The 21,877-nt window shown below is 38.7% G+C and overlaps 1 protein-coding gene across 5 annotated transcripts in view; it reads left to right on the top strand.

Annotated features, from left to right (window-relative positions):
• The window catches only part of SPIRE1 (spire type actin nucleation factor 1), a 211,292-nt gene that overhangs the window by 173,041 nt on the left and 16,374 nt on the right, over window positions 1-21,877 (top strand). For all 5 annotated transcript variants that reach the window (XM_086682407.1, XM_086682411.1, XM_086682409.1 and 2 more), the window contains 2 exons: window positions 3,690-3,862; window positions 6,837-6,927. In XM_086682407.1, coding sequence (XP_086538533.1) covers window positions 3,690-3,862; window positions 6,837-6,927 — 264 coding nt within the window. The remainder of the gene's footprint in view (window positions 1-3,689; window positions 3,863-6,836; window positions 6,928-21,877) is intronic.

The raw sequence follows: 21,877 nt of genomic DNA on the forward strand, positions 1-21,877 counted from the left end.
CCTCACTATTTTTGCCAGGCTTTAAGTACCACCAGTATTATTTAAATTGCTTTAATCTATCATCAATGACTTATTAAAAATTCTTAAGCAAAAACACCCATAAAGCCACATATTCGATTTATTTTTCCTGAAGCATTAACATAAATACATAACCATTAAAACTTTCAGTGTTCCTCCATGCACTACTAGTGGTCTCACCCTTGGGGAAGCTCTGACTTGAAGGACTGGAAATGTGAGACCCACCTCAGAAAGCTGAATATCTCTCTTCTCACGGTACCTGCAGTGGGGGCGCCTCAGTTGGAATCTGAGCAGCTAGGAGGGGACAAAGATGTGTGCGTTTTAACTCCATACTTTCTATTGAAAGCCTCACTACTATAACAACTTGAGAAATTCTATAGGTAGTGTATAAAATAAGATACACTATAGAATAAGATCTTTTAAAATATGTTCAAGACCATATTTGAACACTACCTTTTTTCTTAAAGAATAGGATTTATCAGTTAGCCTGATCATTTCCTCTTTTGCTTTCTGGAAAACTTTTAATTATACTCTTAAGTGTGGCAGCCTACTGCTCTCTGCAACTCCGTAGGAAAGATTTATTTAAAGATTTCAACCTTTAAATTTGTATAAAAACTTGCTGCTTTTGCCCTTTTGTCCCCTTCACTGCAGCCCCTTACCTAGTTATGTTTTTGCTCCAGCTGCCTAACATCTGGAAAGATAACACGAAGATGAACACATGTGTTGTCAAGTTTTCCATTAAGAATTTAATGTAAAATAAACAATTGACGGACAGATCTGTCTTCCTTTTCTTCCTTCCCTCCCTCCTTCCTTGCTTACTCATTACCCTTTCTTCTCATTCACAAGGACATGTGCTCTGACCTTCATCTCTAAAAGTAAGCAGAAATTGTAAATATTAAACTAGAAACATATTATTGATAATAATTTATGACTTGTAAATACTGTTAAGGAAGGCTGTACTAGAACACACTTATTCACTGAATGTATCCTGGAAATCCACCACTTATACTTAAAGCATGTAAATATTGTATGTTGGGAGGGAAACTACTATATTTTATAATAACTGCAGTTACAGTGCTTTCCCTCTTAAAGGAGCTTTAATCATTCGTGTCTTCTTCACTTTCATGCTTAGTGTACCCTTACCTTCAACCACAGGAGTTTCACAGACTGTCCATGTGCAGAGATCAGTTTCATGTTGTTTGTCTGTAAAATAGATGTGCAGTGACTGCTTTTTTTCATTTTTTAAGTGCTTTAATTTAATAGTTATTAAACTCAGTCTGTGTTTAACACTTCATTTGAAATACTAAAGAAAATTAGTTCCACTTGCATTAGTCCCACAGGATACCAGGAGAAAAAGGCAGCCTTGAGAATTAATAATACTAACAAGGAATCAGCTGTGCAGAAGGTCAGAGCACATGTCCTTGTGACTGAGAAGAAAAGGGATGAGTAAGCAAGGAAGGAGGGAGGAAAGGAAGAAAAGGAAGATCTGTCCATCAATTGTTTATTTTACATTAAATTATTAATGGAAAACTTGACAACACAATAGCTGTGTGACTGGCTAAGTCACTCTGAGCCTTAACTTCCCTGCTAATGGAGATAAAAATCAGTGTTAATAATTCCCAACATTTACTGTGTGTTACCATTATTACAAACAGTAGTATTTTATATGCAATTGTTAATCTTCAAAATGAGTTCATGTCTGTTGTTAGTTAGGCCCATTTTACAGATGATGAAACAAGAGGTTAAGTAACTTGCTCACAGCTTTGAACCTACAACTAGCAGCAGAAATAGAAAATCATCTGCATCTTACTATATTATATACTCTGTACTCTATATTCTGTACTCTGTATACTGTATAACCTGTCCTCTATACTATGCACTCAGTACTCTTATTCTGTACTTGTACTCTATGCTTTGTGCTCTCTAGGCTGTACTTGGTAATATATATTCTGTACTCTGCTCTATACTATATACTTAACTATATATACTATATTCTCTGTATATATTCTATAGTCTCTATGCTCTGTAGTGTGTACTCTGTGCTCTATACTCTATATGCTCTGTGCTCTATACTATATGCTCTATGCTCTTTACTCTCTATACTATATATACTGCTATATATACTCTATACTATATACTCTATATACTCTATGCCCTGTACTCTATACTATATATTTCTGTGCCCTGTACTCTATACTGTATACTCTATATACTCTGTGCTCTATACTCTACACTATATTCTCTCTATATTCTGTGCCCTCTACTCCATACTGTATATGCTATGTGCTCTATGCTCTGTACTCTTTATATTCTGTAGTCTGTACTCTGTATTCTATATAATATATACTCTGTACTCTATGGACTCTCTGTACTACTCTAGACTCTTCTCTGTACTACATACTATACTCGCTGTACTCTCCTCTGTACTAAATACTCTATATACTGTGGCCTTTAATATTTTATTGTCACATGTGGCATCCACACTTGTTACTTACATTAGATGATTTTTGACTTGGACATAAAAGCCAAGCCATTTATTTATATTATGTTTTCAATCCAAAGAACATGTATACTTTTGTACTATATAAGAAACTGTAACTTGTACTGATTGCACTTGCCTGCCATGGTTTGGATAGATTTTTTGCATGGCTTTTTTTGTTTTCTAATGGATGCTGTCCTGTGATGCTTCTAAGCCTGTTCATGGGTATGTATCAGATGTCTTCTTTGCCTGTAAGCTTCCATCCTTAGGTATTTCTAATGTTTGTTTTTCTCTGTATACTTCCATACATAGCTGTGCACTATGAAAAATTGAGTGAATGATATGTATATTCAAAATAAAGCCTATTTCACTTTTAAAAAATGTACTCTAAACCCTGTACTGTATACTATATACTCTATGCTCTGTAGTCTCTATACTCTACTCTGTAGTCTATACTGTGTACTGCATACTCTATATACACCCTGCTCTGTACTCTCTATACTACTCTGTGCTCCATAGTCTGTACTTTATACTATATACCCCATGCTCTGTACTCTGTACTATATACTCTATGCTCTGTACTCTGTATACTGTATACTCTGTGCTGCCACATGTCTTTAATCTGTTGTATCATCTTCCCACCCAGATTCGAGCTCTAAATAATCTAAATCATAAATCAGCTTTATCAGAAGGAATGTATCCTAGATTCTTTGTGATCATGTTTATATGAATATAGATTATTCACTATTTTGATTTTTAAATTAAACCATTTTCAAATAGTTGAGCCATATGGCTGCTTTGGCTTTGTGTATGCCACCACTGTGGCCCATCTATCACTAGCTTTTTGGACTATGAAGTAAAACTAACATCTCTTGAGGATACAGAAGTTAAAGTCAGTTATCTATAGGATTCCTTCTGGCTCTAAATTCTAATGTATAAATGTGAATATAATTAATTCATTTAAAGGTTTTCTTTAATTGAATCTGACAGATAATATCTAACAAAAATGTTTTATATACGCAGGCATTATTGTATCAAGCCTCTGTGTTGTATTTGTGTGACATGGAAATGCCATTGTCACCTAATGTGTGCTACCAAGTGCAGGCAGGTACTTAGAAAAGTGCATTCAGCCTACTAATTACCTTTCTTAGCTTGAGAAAAGAAAGGTAAGCTTTCGCCTTTCTTTCACCAGATGTAACTACTCCCGGATCTCCAAAGAACGTTGTGGAATCATCAATGGTGAATGGAGGTTTAACATCACAAACAAAAGAAAATGGGTTGCGCGCTGCACAGCAGGTGCCTCTGCAGCGGAAGAAGCTCCTCAAAGCCCCAACTCTGGCTGAACTGGACAGCTCAGACTCTGAGGTGAGTCCCATTAGGTCCTGGCTCTCAAATCTTGATTCCATGTTCAGAATGCCAGCCCTCTCTGACCTAGTTTACTAATCACGTTGCCTTAGTTGTTGCTTGATCTCTTCCTATTTTTCAATCAATAAAGTTGGGACTGAAATTCATTTGTTTGGCAGGAAGTGAAACAGTGGATTACTTACTGTTTTTCGGTAAAGACCAGTATAGTGGCCATAGTTTATAGAATAAGTTCTGAAATATTCACATGGTCTTAGATTATAGTGCTATTAAAATAAGAAAAAAAAAAGATGCAAACATAGTATCTTCATTATGTTTCCATGGATTCTTCTCTTTCTTCCTCTCTCTCTCTCTCTCTCTCTCTCTCTCTCTCTCACACACACACACACACACACACACACACACACACACACACCTACCCATAGTGAAGCTCGTTCTTTCTGTAATAATACTAATAGACAGGTCTGCAAAAGAAAACTCTGCTAAGGTTATCCAGATTTCATCTTTCTCCTGCTGCCCTTTGGAGGAAGATCTCATGTCCTCCCTGTTTTCCAGAAAAAAATCAGGATGCTTCCCAGTTCTCTCTCAAGCCTTTGTCTGCAGCATCAATGTTGTGTATCTCCACTGTATAAAATGAAATTACATGCTTGCCTCCCTCTTCCCTCAGGCCCTGCCAGACAAACAACTCACACACACAGCCAGCTTCTCATCTTCTGTTTGCTGTTGTGGTTGCTGGCTCCATCCACTCCATGTTCATCCAAGTTAGAATTAAGGAATTATTCTTTAATTGCCCAGACCTGTCTCTGAGACAGTTCTGGCAGCGTTCAGTGACAGTGCCACCCTTGAGCAAAGCAGCAGTAAAGGAGCAGCAGGAATTCTAGAAGTGACGTTGTTCCAACCAGCACGTATGATTAAGAGCCTACTGGTCAGGATGTAGAACTAGAAAAGGCCTAGTTTAGTGAGTGACTAGTAACTGCATCGGACAATACAAGCAAGCAAGTTTTAGAAAGCAGGCCTGGCAATAGAAAAGACTGGTGTTTCAAAGAATAGAGGCCATCAGGATCCCCCAGCCAGGTACAAAGTGCTTAGTTGGGGGAATGGGCACCACAGGGCAAGCTGAGCCGGATTCTACACCCACATCTTGTTCAGATCCGACCTCCAAGTCCCCTGGCCTCTTCTGGGCATCTTTGTGATTCCTCTGGGCTGGGAACTAATCTTAATGAAGATTAGTTTTTAAATAGTGAGAGATTGGGTCCAGCTGCATGTGGTCGGCAAGCAGGGGCAGAGGACCATCAACAGCTTTTGAGAGAAAATCCTAAAAGGACTTGAACCATGCCATTGCCCCCACCACTTCTCTCTCTCCTGCTGACTGACTTACAGTCACCTGACTGCCCCAGAACAGGTTCTTGGTTCTTCCCAGTAGAAGCAAGTGGAATCAGTAAAGAGTGGTGTAGAAGGGGTGGACATGCTCAGTTCTGTAAAACTGAACTCTAAAAATGTTTCTGGGGGGCTCCAGGGTGGCTCAGTTGGTTGAGCATCCGACTTCAGTTCAGGTCATGATCTCACAGTTCGTGATTTCGAGCCCCGCATCGGGCTCTGTGCTGACAGCTCAGAGCCTGGAGCCTGCTTCAGATTCTGTGTCTCCCTCTTTGCCCCTTCCCTGCTCATGCTCTGTCTCTCAAAAATGAATAAATGTTAAGAAACAAAATGTTTCTGGGGAAGGTGGGCTAACATATGTGAGGCTCGCGGATGGTTTCTGCTATTTAAATCTAGGTAGCACCCACTTCATAATTTTTTGGGAGTACTGTGTATATGGCCCCTTTTTTCTTTTCCTAAGAGATACTCTTGGCATTTATTTCCTTTTGACCCTCCATAAGCAGAAGGAGGTCGTTCTAGTTGCTTGCTAGCTTTTCTGGAGATTTGTGTGACCTTTACACCATGTCTGGGGTTGAAACTTTGGTTACATTGCTTGATTTGTTCTTCATGGTATGTACCAAGAGTGTGGAAATCACTGTTCAAACCTTCTTTGTTTGAACTGTGTGATTTATATAGCCTTTTTTCATCCCATGTTCTTTGACCAGATCCTTTGTATTGTAGCTTGTTTGAAACCATAGCTTTCAACATTAGGTTTTAGGTGAGGCCATTTTTTATGAATGGCTAATTCTTAAAATCACCTTAACTAAGTAGGTCAGAGAGAATTTTCACTACTTGTCACACATAATCATAGGTTAATATTTTAACCTAATTTTCTTTCTTCTACATTTAAAACTATTTAGCAGTTTTCTATAGATATTATGGAAATAAGTTGTCTTTTAGTTCATGTATATCCTGTCACATAGTAGATAGTAAGTTTTTCATGAATAAATATTGTACTTAATCTTGGTATTATTATTAAAAACAAATTAAGGATGTCTCTTCTCACAGGTTACAGGAATTTAAATTTTGTTTTGCACAATGTAGATATTTTTCTAGATTCATATGAAATGTTTATTTTCATCTTTATTCAACAAATATTAATATTTATTCATTACTTAGTAACAGTGGGTTTGTTACAACAACGAATGAGACACATAGCTTCTACCTTCATGCAGATCCCAATCTATTACTTTTATAAATGTATTAAATATTTCCCTAATAATAATGTTAACCACTATTTACTGTGTGCCTGGTAATGTGTTAAGCATTTTGAGTTTTGAGTGCATTATCTTATCCAATAACACAGTGTAAAGATGGTTAAATACCAGGTGTTAAAACCTAGATGAGAAACTAGTTCCGTGTCCCATCACACTAATGAGGGATACAAACCCAGACTTGTCTTATGTTAGATCCCTTCTAGTTTGTCTTCTGCTTGCCTTGAACCTTTGGCATTTTAATTTGGTGCCTCACATTAAAATAAATCTCTAATAGTAAAATGTGATTAGCATGAGAGCACTAATGTCTAAGAATCTCTCTGTTTCTCTGCCCCCACCTTTCTCAGGAGGAAACTCTGCACAGATCAGCCAGTAGCAGCAGTGTGTCTCCCTCTTTCCTTGAAGATCCCTCAGTAGAGGCTGTGTCCACGAGGAAGCGTGAGTATTTGTGATGAAACGAGCTAGTGTCAGATACCTTCAAAAACACACTGGACCTAGAATAGGGAATCCCAGAGTGCCTTGTGATCATTTAAGATAGAAAGAATTAACCCTGTAATTTCACTAGTCAGGAGCAGAAATATTGTTATAGTCCTAGAGTGACTTGTTAAGATAGGGCTTAACTGATAACTGGGCCTCAGGTTCTTATAACAGATCAGTCACCTTTGGGTTGTAAGGAATAAGTCAAGTGTATGTGTGTGTGTGTGTGTGTCTGTGTGTGTGTTTTAGATTAATTACCTCCTTGTCTGAATTTAAGCTCAGAGCCCTAAGTAATCACACTTGTTATCATTCCCACCCACACACACATATACACATATCTATACCCCCTTACATATATAGATAGTAAAAATGCCTTTGTAGCTCTTCATAGGTTCTGAACACAGAATCTGAAGTTAAGTGATTTCTAAATGTTTTTAATAATATTTTTCATGTACAAGATCCTTATGAAAGATTAAAAATTACACATTTAGGGAGAGGATTCTGGGAAGATGCTGGAACAAGAAGCACCAAGAATCCGTCTCCCACCTAGACAACAATTGCACTGGCAGAATCTGTCTGATGTAACTACTTTGGAACTCTGAAGTCTGTTGAAGGCTTGCAACTTCCAGGGGAAGATTTAGATGAAAACTTGTGGTAATTTCAGTCACTTTCAGCTCTTAGTACAGTAGCAGCTATTCATGCCCCACCCCCAGCCACAAGGCAGTTTAGTGTTCCTGAAGCAGCTTACACACAGTTTACAGGAACTAGGGTGGGCAAAAAGGACGCTGTCCTCCAAATATTGGGAATCTTTCCTTTGATTGCTGATTGTTCCATCTGATTCCAAAGGTGTAGACAAAGAGGCCTGTAGTCATTGTTGTTCCTTGTTGCCAGCTCCCTGCATGCTAAAGTGTCTTCCAGGGAATTTAAAGGGCTGGCTCCTTCCCCCTACCCCCTTCATTTTTAGCTTTTTCCCTTTCTGGAGCCAGACATTAAAGACTAAGATATTCAGAAAAAACTACATATATAGGAAAAATTATAAAGTTACTATGCATGCCCAGGGAATGGCTTATGAAAGACCTGAGATCTTAAGTTTATATCTCAGGCTGATCCTCAGCACAAAGAGAGCCTACAACAGTCAAGAAAACAGTGAACAAAAACAATAACAAAAAACAGCAGCACCTGGGAAAGGGGCAGAATATGATTTCCAGAGTTACCACATTATTAGATTCAAATGTCCAGTGTTTAACAAAACAAAACAAAATCACAAGGCATACAAAAAAACATGAAGGTATGGCCCATTCAGAGTAAAGAAACAATCAAAAGAAACTGCCCCAGAAAAAGAGGGTGATATGCCCATCAAAGACTTTAAAAAAAACTGTTTTAAAATGCTCAAAGAACTAAAAGAAGATGTGGAGAAAGTCAGGAACACTGTGTGTGAACAATATGGAAAGATAATAAAGAGCCAGAAAACCTAAAATGAAACCAAAAAAATTCTGGAGCTGAAAATTCCATTAACTGAAAAGAAAAATTCACTAGAAGATTAAAGGACAGATTTGAGCAAGCAGAAAAAATAATCTACAAATTCAGGCCAGGGCAATAGAAAACATCATGCCTGAGGAATAGAAAGACAAAAGACCAAAGACAAGCAAACAGAGACGGAGAGATCTGTCGGACACCATCAACCAGACCAACAAATGGATGGTGGGAGTCCCCGAAGGAGAGGAGAGAGAGGGGCAGAAAGAATAATTGCAGAAATAATTTCTGAGACTTCCCAAATTTGATGAAAGACATGAATATAAACATCCAAGAAGCTCCACTAAAATGAACTCAAAGAGACCATTATAACTCAGCAGGACACATTATAACCCAACTTTCAAAAGCCAAAGACAGAGCAACAAGAGAGAAGTGCGTCACTAGAGACAAGGGATCCTCAATGAAATTTTCAGCATATTTCTCATCAGAAACTTTGGAGGCCTGAAGACAGTGGACCAATAACAGCTTTTTCACCCACTGTCACCCACAGTCTGAAAGTTTGCTTTACACCACTTCACTTTTTTTGAAAGATCAACATTAATATTTGTTTTAGCTAACTGAGAGAAATCCAAAGAGGATTTTCACTTCTACAAGATGTTTCAGTTGCTTCTTTGGTTTTTGCCATTTCAGCTTACAAAAGGTTTCATAGGAATGCTCTCCTTCCAGATAGTTGGGGAACTCTGTATATTCAGAGTGCTTAAAGAAAAAAAAAAGTCAAGCAACAATCTTCTATTCAGCAAAACTATAGTTCAAAGTGAGAGAGTAATAAAGATATTCCCAGATAAACAAAAGCTGAGGGAGTCCATAACCACTAGACCCTCCCTACATTAAAGGCTCAGAGGTCTTACAGGCTGAAATAGAAGGACACTAGGTAATAATTCGAAGCCATAGGAGAAATAAAGGTCTTGGTCAAATACATAGGCAATTATAAAAGCTAGTATTATTGTAACACTGGTTTATAACTGCACTTTTTGTTTTCTATGTAATTTGAGAGACTAATGCATTTAAAAAGAATTATTAGTCTCTATTTGGGGGAAGGCAGTGTATACAAATGTAATTTTGTGACATCAACAGCCAAGAGGGATGGAGGACAGAGCTGTATGGGAGCAGAGTTTTGTGTGGTATAGAAATTAAGCTGCTATACATCCAAATCAGAATGTTATAATTTTAGACTGTTAAATGTAGTTTCCATGGTAACCACAAAGAAAATAGCTACAGAATATATACAAAAGAAAATGGGAAAGGAATTTAAATGTTTCGTTATAAAAAAAACAATTTCACATGAAAAACAAGAATGAAGGAAATGAGCTGGAAGGCATATAGAAAACAAATGACAGAAGTCCATCCTGATCAGTAATTAGTTTAAATGTAAATGAATTAAACTCTCTAATCAAAAGCTAGAGATTGGCAGAATGGATAAAAACACATGATTCAACTATATGCAGACTAGAAAAGACTCCTTTGAGATTCAAAGACATAAACAGATTGAAAGTGACAGTATAGAAAAGATATTCCACGCAAATGGTAACCAAAAGGAAGCTGGAGTAACTATACTGACATTAGACAATATAGACTTTAAATTAAAAATAAGTTACAAGAGACAAGGAAGGAGACTGTGTAGTAATAAAAGGCTCAATGCAGTAAGAGGAAAGAACAGTTATTAACATTTATGCACCTAATGACAGACCATCAAAATATATAAAGTAAAAACTGACAGAAGTGAAAGAGAAATAGACAGTTCTCAATAATAGTTGGAGACCCCTCTCACAATAATGGATAGAATAACTAGACAGAAGATAGGGAAATAGAGGACTTGAGCAGCCCTATAAACCAACTAGATCTGAAAGACATATACAGAATACTCCACCCAACAATAAACACACATTCTTCTTCAGGGCACATGGAACGTTTTCAAGAATAGACCATATGTGAAACTACAAGTGAAGTCTCAATAGATTTTAAAAGATAGGTATCATATACAAAGGATCTTCTCTGGCCATAATGGGATAAAGTTAGAAATCAGTAACAGAAAGAAAACTGAAAAATTCACAAAATTATAGAAATTAAACAATACACTTTTTAAAAATCAGTGGGACAAAGAAGAGGTCACCAGAGAGATAAGAAAATACTTACAAATGAAAATAAAAATACAACATATAGGACACAGTAAAAACACTGCTAAGGTGAAACTTATTGTGATAAACACATTTCAATGATTAGTTTGTGGTTTTAAAAAGAAAGGAAGGAACAAATGAATGAGTGAACCAACAACCTAACTTTACAACTTAAGGAACTAGAAAAAGAAGAACAAACTAAACACAAAGTTAGCAGAAGAAAGGAAATAATAAAGATTAGAGCAGAAATAAATGAAATAGAGAATAGAAAAACAATGGAGAAAATCCGTGAAACCAAAAATTGATTCTTCAAAAATATCAACACAGTTGACAAACCATTAACAAGATGGCCTAAGAAAAAAGACTCAAAATACTAACATGAGAAATGAAAAGAGGAACCATTGCTTCTGATTCTACAGAAATAAAAAGAGTTATGAGAGAGTATCATGAACACTTACCATCAAATTGTATAGTCTTGGGGCGCCTGGGTGGCTCAGTCAGTTAAGCGGCCGACTTCGTCTCAGGTCATGATCTCGCGGTCAGTGAGTTCAAGCCCTGCGTCGGGCTCTGTGCTGACAGCTCAGAGCCTGGAGCCTGTTTCAGATTCTGTGTCTCCCTCTCTCTGACCCTCCCCCATTCATGCTCTGTCTCTCTCTGTCTCAAAAATAAATAAAGGTTAAAAAAAATTTTTTTTAATTGTATAGTCTTGATGAAATGGACAAATTCCTAGAAATGCCAAATCTAGCAAGACTAAATCAGAAAGAAACAAAATCATTCAGATTACTAGTAAGGATAGTGAGTTAGCAATCAGAAACTCTCCCAACAAAGAAGAGGCTGGAATTTGATGCCTTAAAAAACAAAACAAAAACCCAAAACTACCAATTCTTCTCAAACATTTCCAAAAAATTGAAGAGAAGGGAACGTTTCCTAAAAGTCACTCTGTGAGACCGCATTACCCTGATACTGAAGCCAAACAAAGACACTATAAGGACAGAAAACTATAGATCAGTACCCTTTACAAATACTGACTTTTTTTTTAAAGATCTTTTACTAACAAATGGGTGCCTGGGTGGTTCAGTTGGTTGAGATCTGGTCATGAGATCTGGTCATGATCTCGCAGTCCATGATTTCAAGCCCCACGTCAGGCTCTGTGCTGATGGCTCAAAGCTTGGAGCCTGCTTCAATTCTGTGTGTCTCTCTCTCTCTCTGCCCCTCCCCCACTCACACTGTGTCTCCCTCTCTCTCTCAAAAATAAATAATTCCCTGGGGAATTCTACCAGATATTTAAAGCAGAGTTAATACCTATCCTTCTCAAGCTCTTCCAAAAAATAGAAATGGATGGAAAACTTCTGGACTCATTCTATGAAACCAGCATTACCTTGATTCCCAAACCAGACAGAGACCCCACAAAAAAGGAGAACTATAGGCCAGTATCCCTGATGAACATGGATGCAAAAATTCCCAACAAGATACTAGCAAATCAAATTCAACAGCATGTAAAAAGAATTATTCACCATGATCAAGTGGGATTCATTCCTGGACTGCAGGCCTGGTTGAATATTTGCAAATCAATCAGTGTGATACATCACATTAATAAAAGAAAGGATAAGAACCAGATGATCCTGTCAACAGATGCAGAGAAAGCATATGTCACAATACAACATCCTTTCTTAATAAAAACCCTCGAGAAAGTCGGGATAGAAAAACATACTTAAACATCATAAAGCCATATATAAAAAGCCCACAGCTAATATCATCCTTAATGGGGAAAAACTGAGAGCTTTCCTGAGATCAGGAACATGACAGGGATGTCCACTCTCACCGCTGTTGTTTAACATAGTGTTGGAAGTCATAGCATCAGCAGTCAGACAACAAAAGGAAATCAAAGGCATCAAAATTGGCAAAGAAGTCAGACTTTCACTTTTCACAGTCGACATACTCTGCATGGAAAACCCATAAGACTCCACCGAAAGACTCCTAGAACTGATACATGAATTTAGCAAAGTTGCAGGGTACAAAATCAATGTACAGAAATTGGTTGCATTTTTATACACCAGTAATGGAGCAACAGAAAGAGAAATAAAGAAACTGATTCCATTTACGATTGCACCAAGAACCATAAAATACCTAGGAATAAACCTAACCAAAGATGTAAAAGATCTGTATGCTGAAAACTATGGAAAGCTTATGAGGGAAACTGAAGAAGACACAAAGAAATGGCAAAACATCCCATGCTCATGGATTGGAAGAATAAATATTGTTAAAATGTCAATACTACCCAAAGCAATCTACACATTCAATGCAATCCCAGTGAAAATTGCACCGGCATTCTTCTCAAAACTAGAACAAACAATCCTAAAATTTGTATGGAACTAGAAAAGACCCCAAATGACCAAAGTGATATTGAAGAAGAAAACCAAAGCGGGAAGCATCACAATCCCAGACTTTAGCCTCTACTACAAAGCTGTAATCAACACAGTAGCACAAAAACAGACACATAGACCAATGGAATAGAATAGAGACCCCAAAATTGGACCCACAAATGTATGGCCAACTAATCTTTGACAAAGCAAGAAAAAGTATCCAATGGAAAAGACAGTCTCTTTAGCAAATGGTGCTGGGAGAACTGGACAGGAACATGCAGAAGAATGAATCTAGACCACTTTCTTACACAATACACAAAAATAAACTCAAAATGGTGAAAGACCTGAATGTGAGACAGGAAACCATCAGAACCCTAGAGGAGAAAGCAGGCTCTTTGACCTCAGCCACAGCAATTTCTTACTCAACACATCTCCAAAGGCAAGGGAATTAAAAGTAAAAATGAACTATTGGGACCTCATCAAGATAAAAGGCTTCTGCACTGCAAAGGAAACAACAAAACTAAAGGCAGCCAATGGAATGGGAAAAGATATTTGCAAATGACCTATCAGATAAAGGGCTGGTATCCAAAATCTATAAAGAACTTACCAAACCCCACACCCAAAAAACAAATAATCCAGTGAAGAAATGGGCAGAAGACATGAATAGACACTTTTCCAAAGAAAACATCCAGATGGGCAGCAGACACATGAAACGATGCTCATCATGAAACGTCACTCATCATCAGGGAAATACAAATCAAAGCCACACTGAGATACCACCTCACACCGATCAGAGTGGCTAAAATGAACAAATCAGGAAACTATAGATGCTGGCGAGGATATGGAGAAATGGGAACCCTCTTGCACTGTTGGTGGGAATGCAGACTGGTACAGCCACTTTGGAAAACAGTGTGGAAGTTCCTCAAAAATTAAAAATAGAACTACTCTATGACCCAGCAATAGCACTACTAGGAGTGCTAATGCATAGGGGCACGTGTACCCCAATGTTTATAGCAGCACTTTCAACAATAGCCAAATTATGGAAAGAGCCTAAATGTCCATCAACTGATGAATGGATAAAGAAGATGTGGTTTATATATACAATGGAATACTACTTGGCAATGAGAAAGAATGAAATCATGCCCTTTGCAGCAATGTGGATGGAACTGCAAGGTATTATGCTGAGTGAAATAGGTTAGTCAGAGAAGGACAGATATCATGTGTTTTCACTCATGTGTGGATCTTGAGAAACCTAACAGAAGTCTATGGGGGAAGGGAAGGGGAAAAAATAATTATAAACAGGGAGAGAGGCAAACCACAAGAGATTCTTAAATACGGAGAACTAACTGAGGGTGGATGTGGAGGGAGAGGGGAAAATGGTTGATGGGCATTGAGGAGGACACTTGCTGGGATGAGCACTGTGTGTTGTATGTAAGCCAATTTGACAATAAATTGTATATTTTTAAATTTTTAAAAATAAATAAATAAAAATACTAACAAACAGAATTCAGCATTATACTAAAAGGATTACATACCCTGACCAAGCAGGATTTATTCCTGACTGCAAGGATGGTTCAACATATAAAAATTGAGTAGCGTAATATGCCACATTAACAGGAAAACAACCACAGGATTATTTCAATCAATGCAGAAAAAGCATTTGACAAAATTGAACACACTTTCAGGGTAAAAACACTTTACACAAACTAGGAATAGAAAGAAACTACCTTGAGGCACCTGGATGGCTGTCGGTTGAGTGTCCAACTCTTGATTTTGGTTCAGGTCACGATCCTAGGGTTGTGGGATTGAGCTCTGTGTTGGACTCCATGCTGAATGTGGAGCCTTCTTGGGATTTTCTCTCTCTCTCTCTCTCTCTCTCTCTCTCTCTCTGTGCCCTCTGCCCTTCTCCCCTGCTTGCACTCTCTTTCTAAACTTAAAATAAAAATTTTTTAATTGAAAAAAAGGAAACTTGATGTAATAAAAGCCATATATGAAAAATTCACTTTAAACATCATACTCAGTGGTGAAAGACTGAAAAAATTACCTCTAATAAATAGAAACAAGGCAAGGATGCCAGCTTTCATCACTTCTGTTCAACATAGTCCTGGAAGTGTTAGTGAGCACAGTTTGGCTAGGAAATAAAGGAAAGGAAATAAGGAAAAAAAGTAAACTTACCTCTTTGCAGATGATACGATCTCACATGTAAAAAAACTCTAAAAGATTCCAAACACAAAAATATTGTTAGAATAAATAATTCAGTAAAGTAGCAAAATATAAAGTCAGAACACAAAAATCAGTTTTTTTGGGCACCTGGGTGGCTCAGTTCCTGATCTCACAGTTCATGAGTTTGAGCCCTGTGTTGGGCTCTCTGCTAACAGCTCAGAGCCTAGAGTCTGCTTCAGATTCTGTGTCTCCCTCACTATCTGCCCCTCCCCTGATCACACTGTCTCTCTGTCTCAAAAATAAGTAAACATTTTAAAAAATCAGTTCCATTTCTATACACAAGCAATAAATAATCTGAAAAGGAAATGACAAAAGCAATTCCATTTATAAAAGAATATCAAACAAGGAAGTGAAAGACTTGCTCACTAAAAACATTGCTGAATGAAATTAAAGAAGACATAAATAAATGGAAACATATCCTGTGTTCATGGATTGGAAGACTTAATATTCTTAAAATGTTTATACTGACCAAAGTTATCTACAGATTCAGTGCAATCTCTATCAAAATGCCAATGACATTTTTGCAGAAATAGAAGACCACCCATTCTAATATTCATATGGAATCTCAGAGGACCCAAATAGCCAAAAACTTTGAAAAAGAACTCATACTTCCTGATTTCAAAACTTACTACAAACTAGATCCAGGGAAGATGGCGGCGTAGGAGGATGCTGGGCTCACCGCACATCCTGCTGATCACTTAGATTCCACGTACACCTGCCTAAATAACCCAGAAAACCGCCAGAAGACTAGCAGAACGGAGTCTCCGGAGCCAAGTGCAGACGAGAGGCCCACGGAAGAGGGTAGGAAGGGCGGGGAGGCGGTGTGTGCTACATGGACTGGCGGGAGGGAGCCGGGTTGGAGGGGCGGCCCGCCGGCCAAGCAGAGCCCCCGAGTCTGACTGGCAAAAGTGGAGGGGCCGGAGGGAGTGTGTTCGGGCAGCAAGCGGGACTTGACATCTGCTCTGCTCAGAGAACAGGAGGGCTGGAGGACAATGGGAAGGAGAGTTGTTGAGCCCCGGATGACAGAGCTCAGCTTGGCGGGGAACAAAGGCGCTCGCCAGTGCCATCTCCCTGGCCCCTCCCCCAGCCCAAATCCCAAAGGGAACCAGTTCCTGCCAGGGAACTTGCTTGCACCGCGCAAACACCCAACGCTGTGCTTCTGCGGATCCATGCCTCCCATGGGTCTGACTCCCTCCCGGGGCTGCAGGGCCCCTCCCGAGGCAGATCTCCGAAGGAAAAGTGAGCTGAGCCTGCCCCTCCCGCCCCCGTGCACCTTGCCAATCCACCCCAGCTAATATGCCAGATCCCCAGCACCACAAGTCTGGCAGTGTGCAAGTAGCCCAGATAGGCCACGCCACTCCACAGGGAATCCTGCCCCTAAGAGAGGGGAAGTGAAGGCACACACCAGTCTGACTGTGGCCCCAGCGGTGGGCTGGGGGCAGACATCAGGTCGGACTGCGGCCCCGCCCACCAACTCCAGTTAGACACCACAGCACAGGGGAAGTGCCCCGCAGTTCTGAACCACTCCAGGTACTATCCAAAATGACAAACAGAAGAATTCCCCTCAAAAAAATGTCCAGGAAATAACAACAGCTAACAAACTGATCAAAAACGATTTAAACAATATAAAAGAAAGTGAATTTAGAATAATAGTCATAAAATTAATCGCTGGGCTTGAAAGCAGTATAAAGGACAGCAGAGAATCTATTGCTACAGAGATCAAGGGACTAAGGAACAACCAGGAGGGGCTGAAAAATGCTATCAATGAGCTGCAAAATAAAATGGAGACAACCACGGCTCAGATTGAAGAGGCAGAGGAGAGAATAGGTGAACTAGAAGATAAAATTATGGAAAAAGAAGAAGCTGAGAAAAAGAGAGATAAAAAAATCCAGGAGTATGAGGGGAAAATTAGAGAACTAAGTGATCCACTGAAGAGAAATAATATACCCATAATTGGTATTCCAGAGGAGGAAGAGAGAGGGAAAGGTGCTGAAGGTGTACTTGAAGAAATAATAGCTGAGGACTTCCCTGATCTGGGGAAGGAAAAAGGCATTGAAATCCAAGAGGCACAGAGAACTCCCTTCAGACGTAACTTGAATCGATCGTCTGCATGACATATCATAGTGAAACTGGCAAAATACAAGGATAAAGAGAAAATTCTGACAGCAGTTAGAGATAAACGTGCTCTAACATATGAAGGGAGACTTATAAGACTCGTGACCGATCTCTCTTCTGAAACTTGGCAGGCCAGAAAGGAATGGCAGGAGATCTTCAATGTGATGAACAGAAACAAATATGCAGCCGAGAATCCTTTATCCAGCAAGTCTGTCATTTAGAATAGAAGGAGAGATAAAGGTCTTCCCAAACAAACAAAAACTGAAGGAATTTGTCACCACTAAACCAGCCCTACAAGAGATCCTACGGGGGATCCTGTGAGACAAAGTACCAGAGACATCGCTACAAGCATGAAACCTACGGACATCACAATGACTCTAAACCCATATCTTTCTATGATAACATTGAATGTAAATGGACTAAATGCGCCAACCAAAGGCATAGGGTATCAGAATGGATAAGAAAATAAGACCCATCTATTTGCTGTCTACAAGAGACTCATTTTAGACCTGAGGACACCTTCAGATTGAGAGTGAGGGGATGGAGAACTATTTATCATGCCACTAGAAGTCAAAAGAAAGGTGGAGTAGCCATACTTAACATTAGACAAATGAGATTTTAAATTAAAGGCTGTAACAAGAGATGAAGAAGGGCATTATATAATAATTACAGGGTCTATCCATCAGGAAGAGCTAACAATTATAAATGTCTATGCGCCGAATACCGGAGCCCCCAAATATATAAAACAATTACTCACAAACATAAGCAACCTTATTGATAAGAATGTGGTAATTGCAGGGGACTTTAACACTCCACTTACAGAAATGGATAGATCATCTAGACACACGGTCAATAAAGAAACAAGGGCCCTGAATGATACATTGGATCAGATGGACTTGACAGATACATTTAGAACTCTGCATCCCAAAGCAACAGAATATACTTTCTTCTCGAGTGCACATGGAACATTCTCCAAGATAGATCACATAATGGGTCATAAAACAGCCCTTCATAAGTATACAAGAATTGAAATCATACCATGCATACTTTCAGACCACAATGCTATGAAGCTTGAAATCAACCACAGGAAAAAGTCTGGAAAACCTCCAAAAGCATGGAGGTTAAAGAACACCCTACTGAAGAATGAGTGGGTCAACCAGGCAATTAGAGAAGAAATTAAAAAATATATGGAAACAAACGAAAATGAAAATACAACAATCCAAACGCTTTGGGATGCAGCGAAGGCAGTCCTGAGAGGAAAATACATTGCAATCCAGGCCTATCTCAAGAAACAAGAAAAATCCCAAATACAAAATCTAACAGCACACCTAAAGGAAATAGAAGCAGAACAGCAAAGACAGCCTAAACCCAGCAGAAGAAGAGAAATAATAAAGATCAGAGCAGAAATAAACAATATAGAATCTAAAAACACTGTAGAGCAGATCAATGAAACCAAGAGTTGGTTTTTTGAAAAAATAAACAAAATTGATAAACCTCTAGCCAAGCTTCTCAAAAATAAAAGGGAGATGACCCAAATAGATAAAATCATGAATGAAAATGGAATTATTACAACCAGTCCCTCAGAGTACGAGCAATTATCAGGGAATACTATGAAAAATTATATGCCAACAAACTGGACAACCTGGAAGAAATGGACAAATTCCTAAACACCCACATGCTTCCAAAACTCAATCAGGAGGAAATAGAAAGCTTGAACAGACCCATAACTAGTGAAGAAATTGAATCAGTCATCAAAAATCTCCCAACAAATAAGAGTCCAGGACCAGATGGCTTCCCAGGGGAGTTCTACCAGACGTTTAAAGCAGAGATAATACCTATCCTTCTCAAGCTATTCCAAAAAATAGAAAGGGAAGGAAAACTTCCAGACTCATTCTATGAAGCCAGTATTACTTTGATTTCTAAACCAGACAGAGACCCAGTAAAAAAAGAGAACTCCAGGCCAATATCCCTGATGAATATGGATGCAGAAATTCTCAATAAGATACTAACAAATCAAATTCAACAGCATATAAAAAGAATTATTCACCATGATCAGGTGGGATTCCATTCCCTGGGATGCAGGGCTGGTTCAACATTCGCAAAACAATCAACGTGATACATCACATTAAAGAAAAGATAAGAACCATATGATCCTGTCAGTCAATGCAGAAAAGGTCTTTGACAAAATTCAGCAACCTTTCTTAATAAAAACCCTTCAGAAAGTTGGGATAGAAGGAACATACTTAAACATCATAAAAGCCGTTTATGAAAAGCCCACAGCTAACCTCATCCTCAACGGGGAAAAATTCAGACCTTTTTCCCTGAGATCAGGAACACGACAGGGATGTCCGCTCTCACCGCTGTTGTTTAACATAGTGTTGGAAATTCTAGCATCAGCAATCAGACAACAAAAGGAAATCAAAGGCATCAAAATTGGCAAAGATGAAGTTAAGCTTTCACTTTTTGCAGATGACATGATATTATACATGGAAAATCCAATAGACTCCACCAAAAGTCTGCTAGAATTGATACATGAATTCAGCAAAGTTGCAGGATACAAAATCAATGTACAGAAATCAGTTACATTCTTATACACTAGTAATGAAGCAACAGAAAGACAAAGAAACTGATCCCATTCACAATTGCACCAAGAAGCATAAAATACCTAGGAATAAACTTAACCAAAGATGTAAAAGATCTGTATGCTGAAAACTATAGAAAGCTTATGAAGGAAATTGAAGAAGATATAAGGAAATGGAAAAACATTCCGTGCTCATGGATTGGAAGAATAAATATTGTCAAAATGTCAATACTACCCAAAGCTATCTACACATTCAATGCAATCCCAATCAAAATTGCACCAGCATTCTTCTCGAAACTAGAACAAGCAATCCTAAAATTCATATGGAACCACAAAGGCCCCGAATAGCCAAAGTAATTTTGAAGAAGAAGACCAAAGCAGGAGGCATCACAATCCCAGACGTTAGCCTCTACTACAAAGCTGTAATCATCAAGACAACATGGTATTGGCACAAAAACAGACACATAGACCAATGGAATAGAATAGAAACCCCAGAACTAGACCCACAAATGTATGGCCAACTAGTCTTTGACAAAGCAGGAAAGGTCATCCAATGGAAAAAAGACAGTCTCTTTAACAAATGGTGCTGGGAGAACTGGACAGCAACATGCAGAAGATTGAAACTAGACCACTTTCTCACACCATTCACAAAAATAAACTCAAAATGATAAAGGACCTGAATGTGAGACAGGAAACCATCAAAACCCTAGAGGAGAAAGCAGGAAAAGACCTCTCTGACCTCAGCCGTAGCAATTTCTTACTTGACACATCCCCAAAGGCAAGGGAATTAAAAGCAAAAATGAACTACTGGGACCTTATGAAGATGAATATCTTCTGCACAGCAAAGGCAACAACCAACAAAACTAAAAGGCAACCAATGGAATGGGAAAAGATATTTGCAAATGACATATCGGACAAAGGGCTAGTATCCAAAATCTATAAAGAGCTCACCAAACTCCACACCCGAAAAACAAATAACCCAGTGAAGAAATGGGCAGAAGACATGAATAGACACTTTTCCAAAGAAAACATCCAGATGGCCAACAGGCACATGAAAAGATGCTCAAGGTCGCTCCTCATCAGGGAAATACAAATCAAAACCACACTCAGATATCACCTCACGCCAGTCAGAGTGGCCAAAATGAACAAATCAGGAGACTATAGATGCTGGCGAGGATGTGGAGAAACGGGAACCCTCTTGCACTGTTGGTGGGAATGCAAATTGGTGCAGCCACTCTGGAAAACAGTGTGGAGGTTCCTCAAAAAATTAAAAATAGACCTACCCTATGACCCAGCAATAGCACTGTTAGGAATTTACTCAAGGGATACAGGAGTACTGATGCATAAGGGCACTTGTACCCCAATGTTTATAGCAGCACTCTCAACAATAGCCAAATTATGAAAAGACCCTAAATGTCCATCAACTGATGAATGGATAAAGAAATTGTGGTTTCTGTACACAATGGAGTACTATGTGGCAATGAGAAAGAATGAAATATGGCCCTTTGTAGCAACATGGATGGAACTGGAGAGTGTTATGCTAAGTGAAATAAGCCATACAGAGAAAGACAGATACCATATGTTTTCACTCTTAGGTGGATCCTGAGAAACTTAACAGGAACCCATGGGGGAGGGGAAGGAAAAAAAAAAAAAAGAGGTTAGAGTGGGAGAGAGCCAAAGCATAAGAGACTCTTAAAAACTGAGAACAAATTAAGGGTTGATGGGGGGTGGGAGGGAGGGGAGGGTGGGTGATGGGTATTGAGGAGGGCACCTTTTGGGATGATCACTGGGTGTTGTATGGAAACCAATTTGACAATAAATTTCATATATTGAAGAAAAAAAAACCTAGAAACTATAGTAATCAACGCAATGAGGTATTAGCATAAAGGCAGACATATAAATCAACAAAATAGAATAGAGAGCCCAGAATAAAGCCTCACCTATATGGTCAAAAGATTTTTGACAAGTGTGCCAAGACAATT

Source organism: Puma concolor, chromosome D3 (genome assembly GCF_028749965.1).
Source record: "Puma concolor isolate L17-30 chromosome D3, mPumCon1.1.hap2, whole genome shotgun sequence".
NCBI lineage: Eukaryota > Metazoa > Chordata > Mammalia > Carnivora > Felidae > Puma > Puma concolor.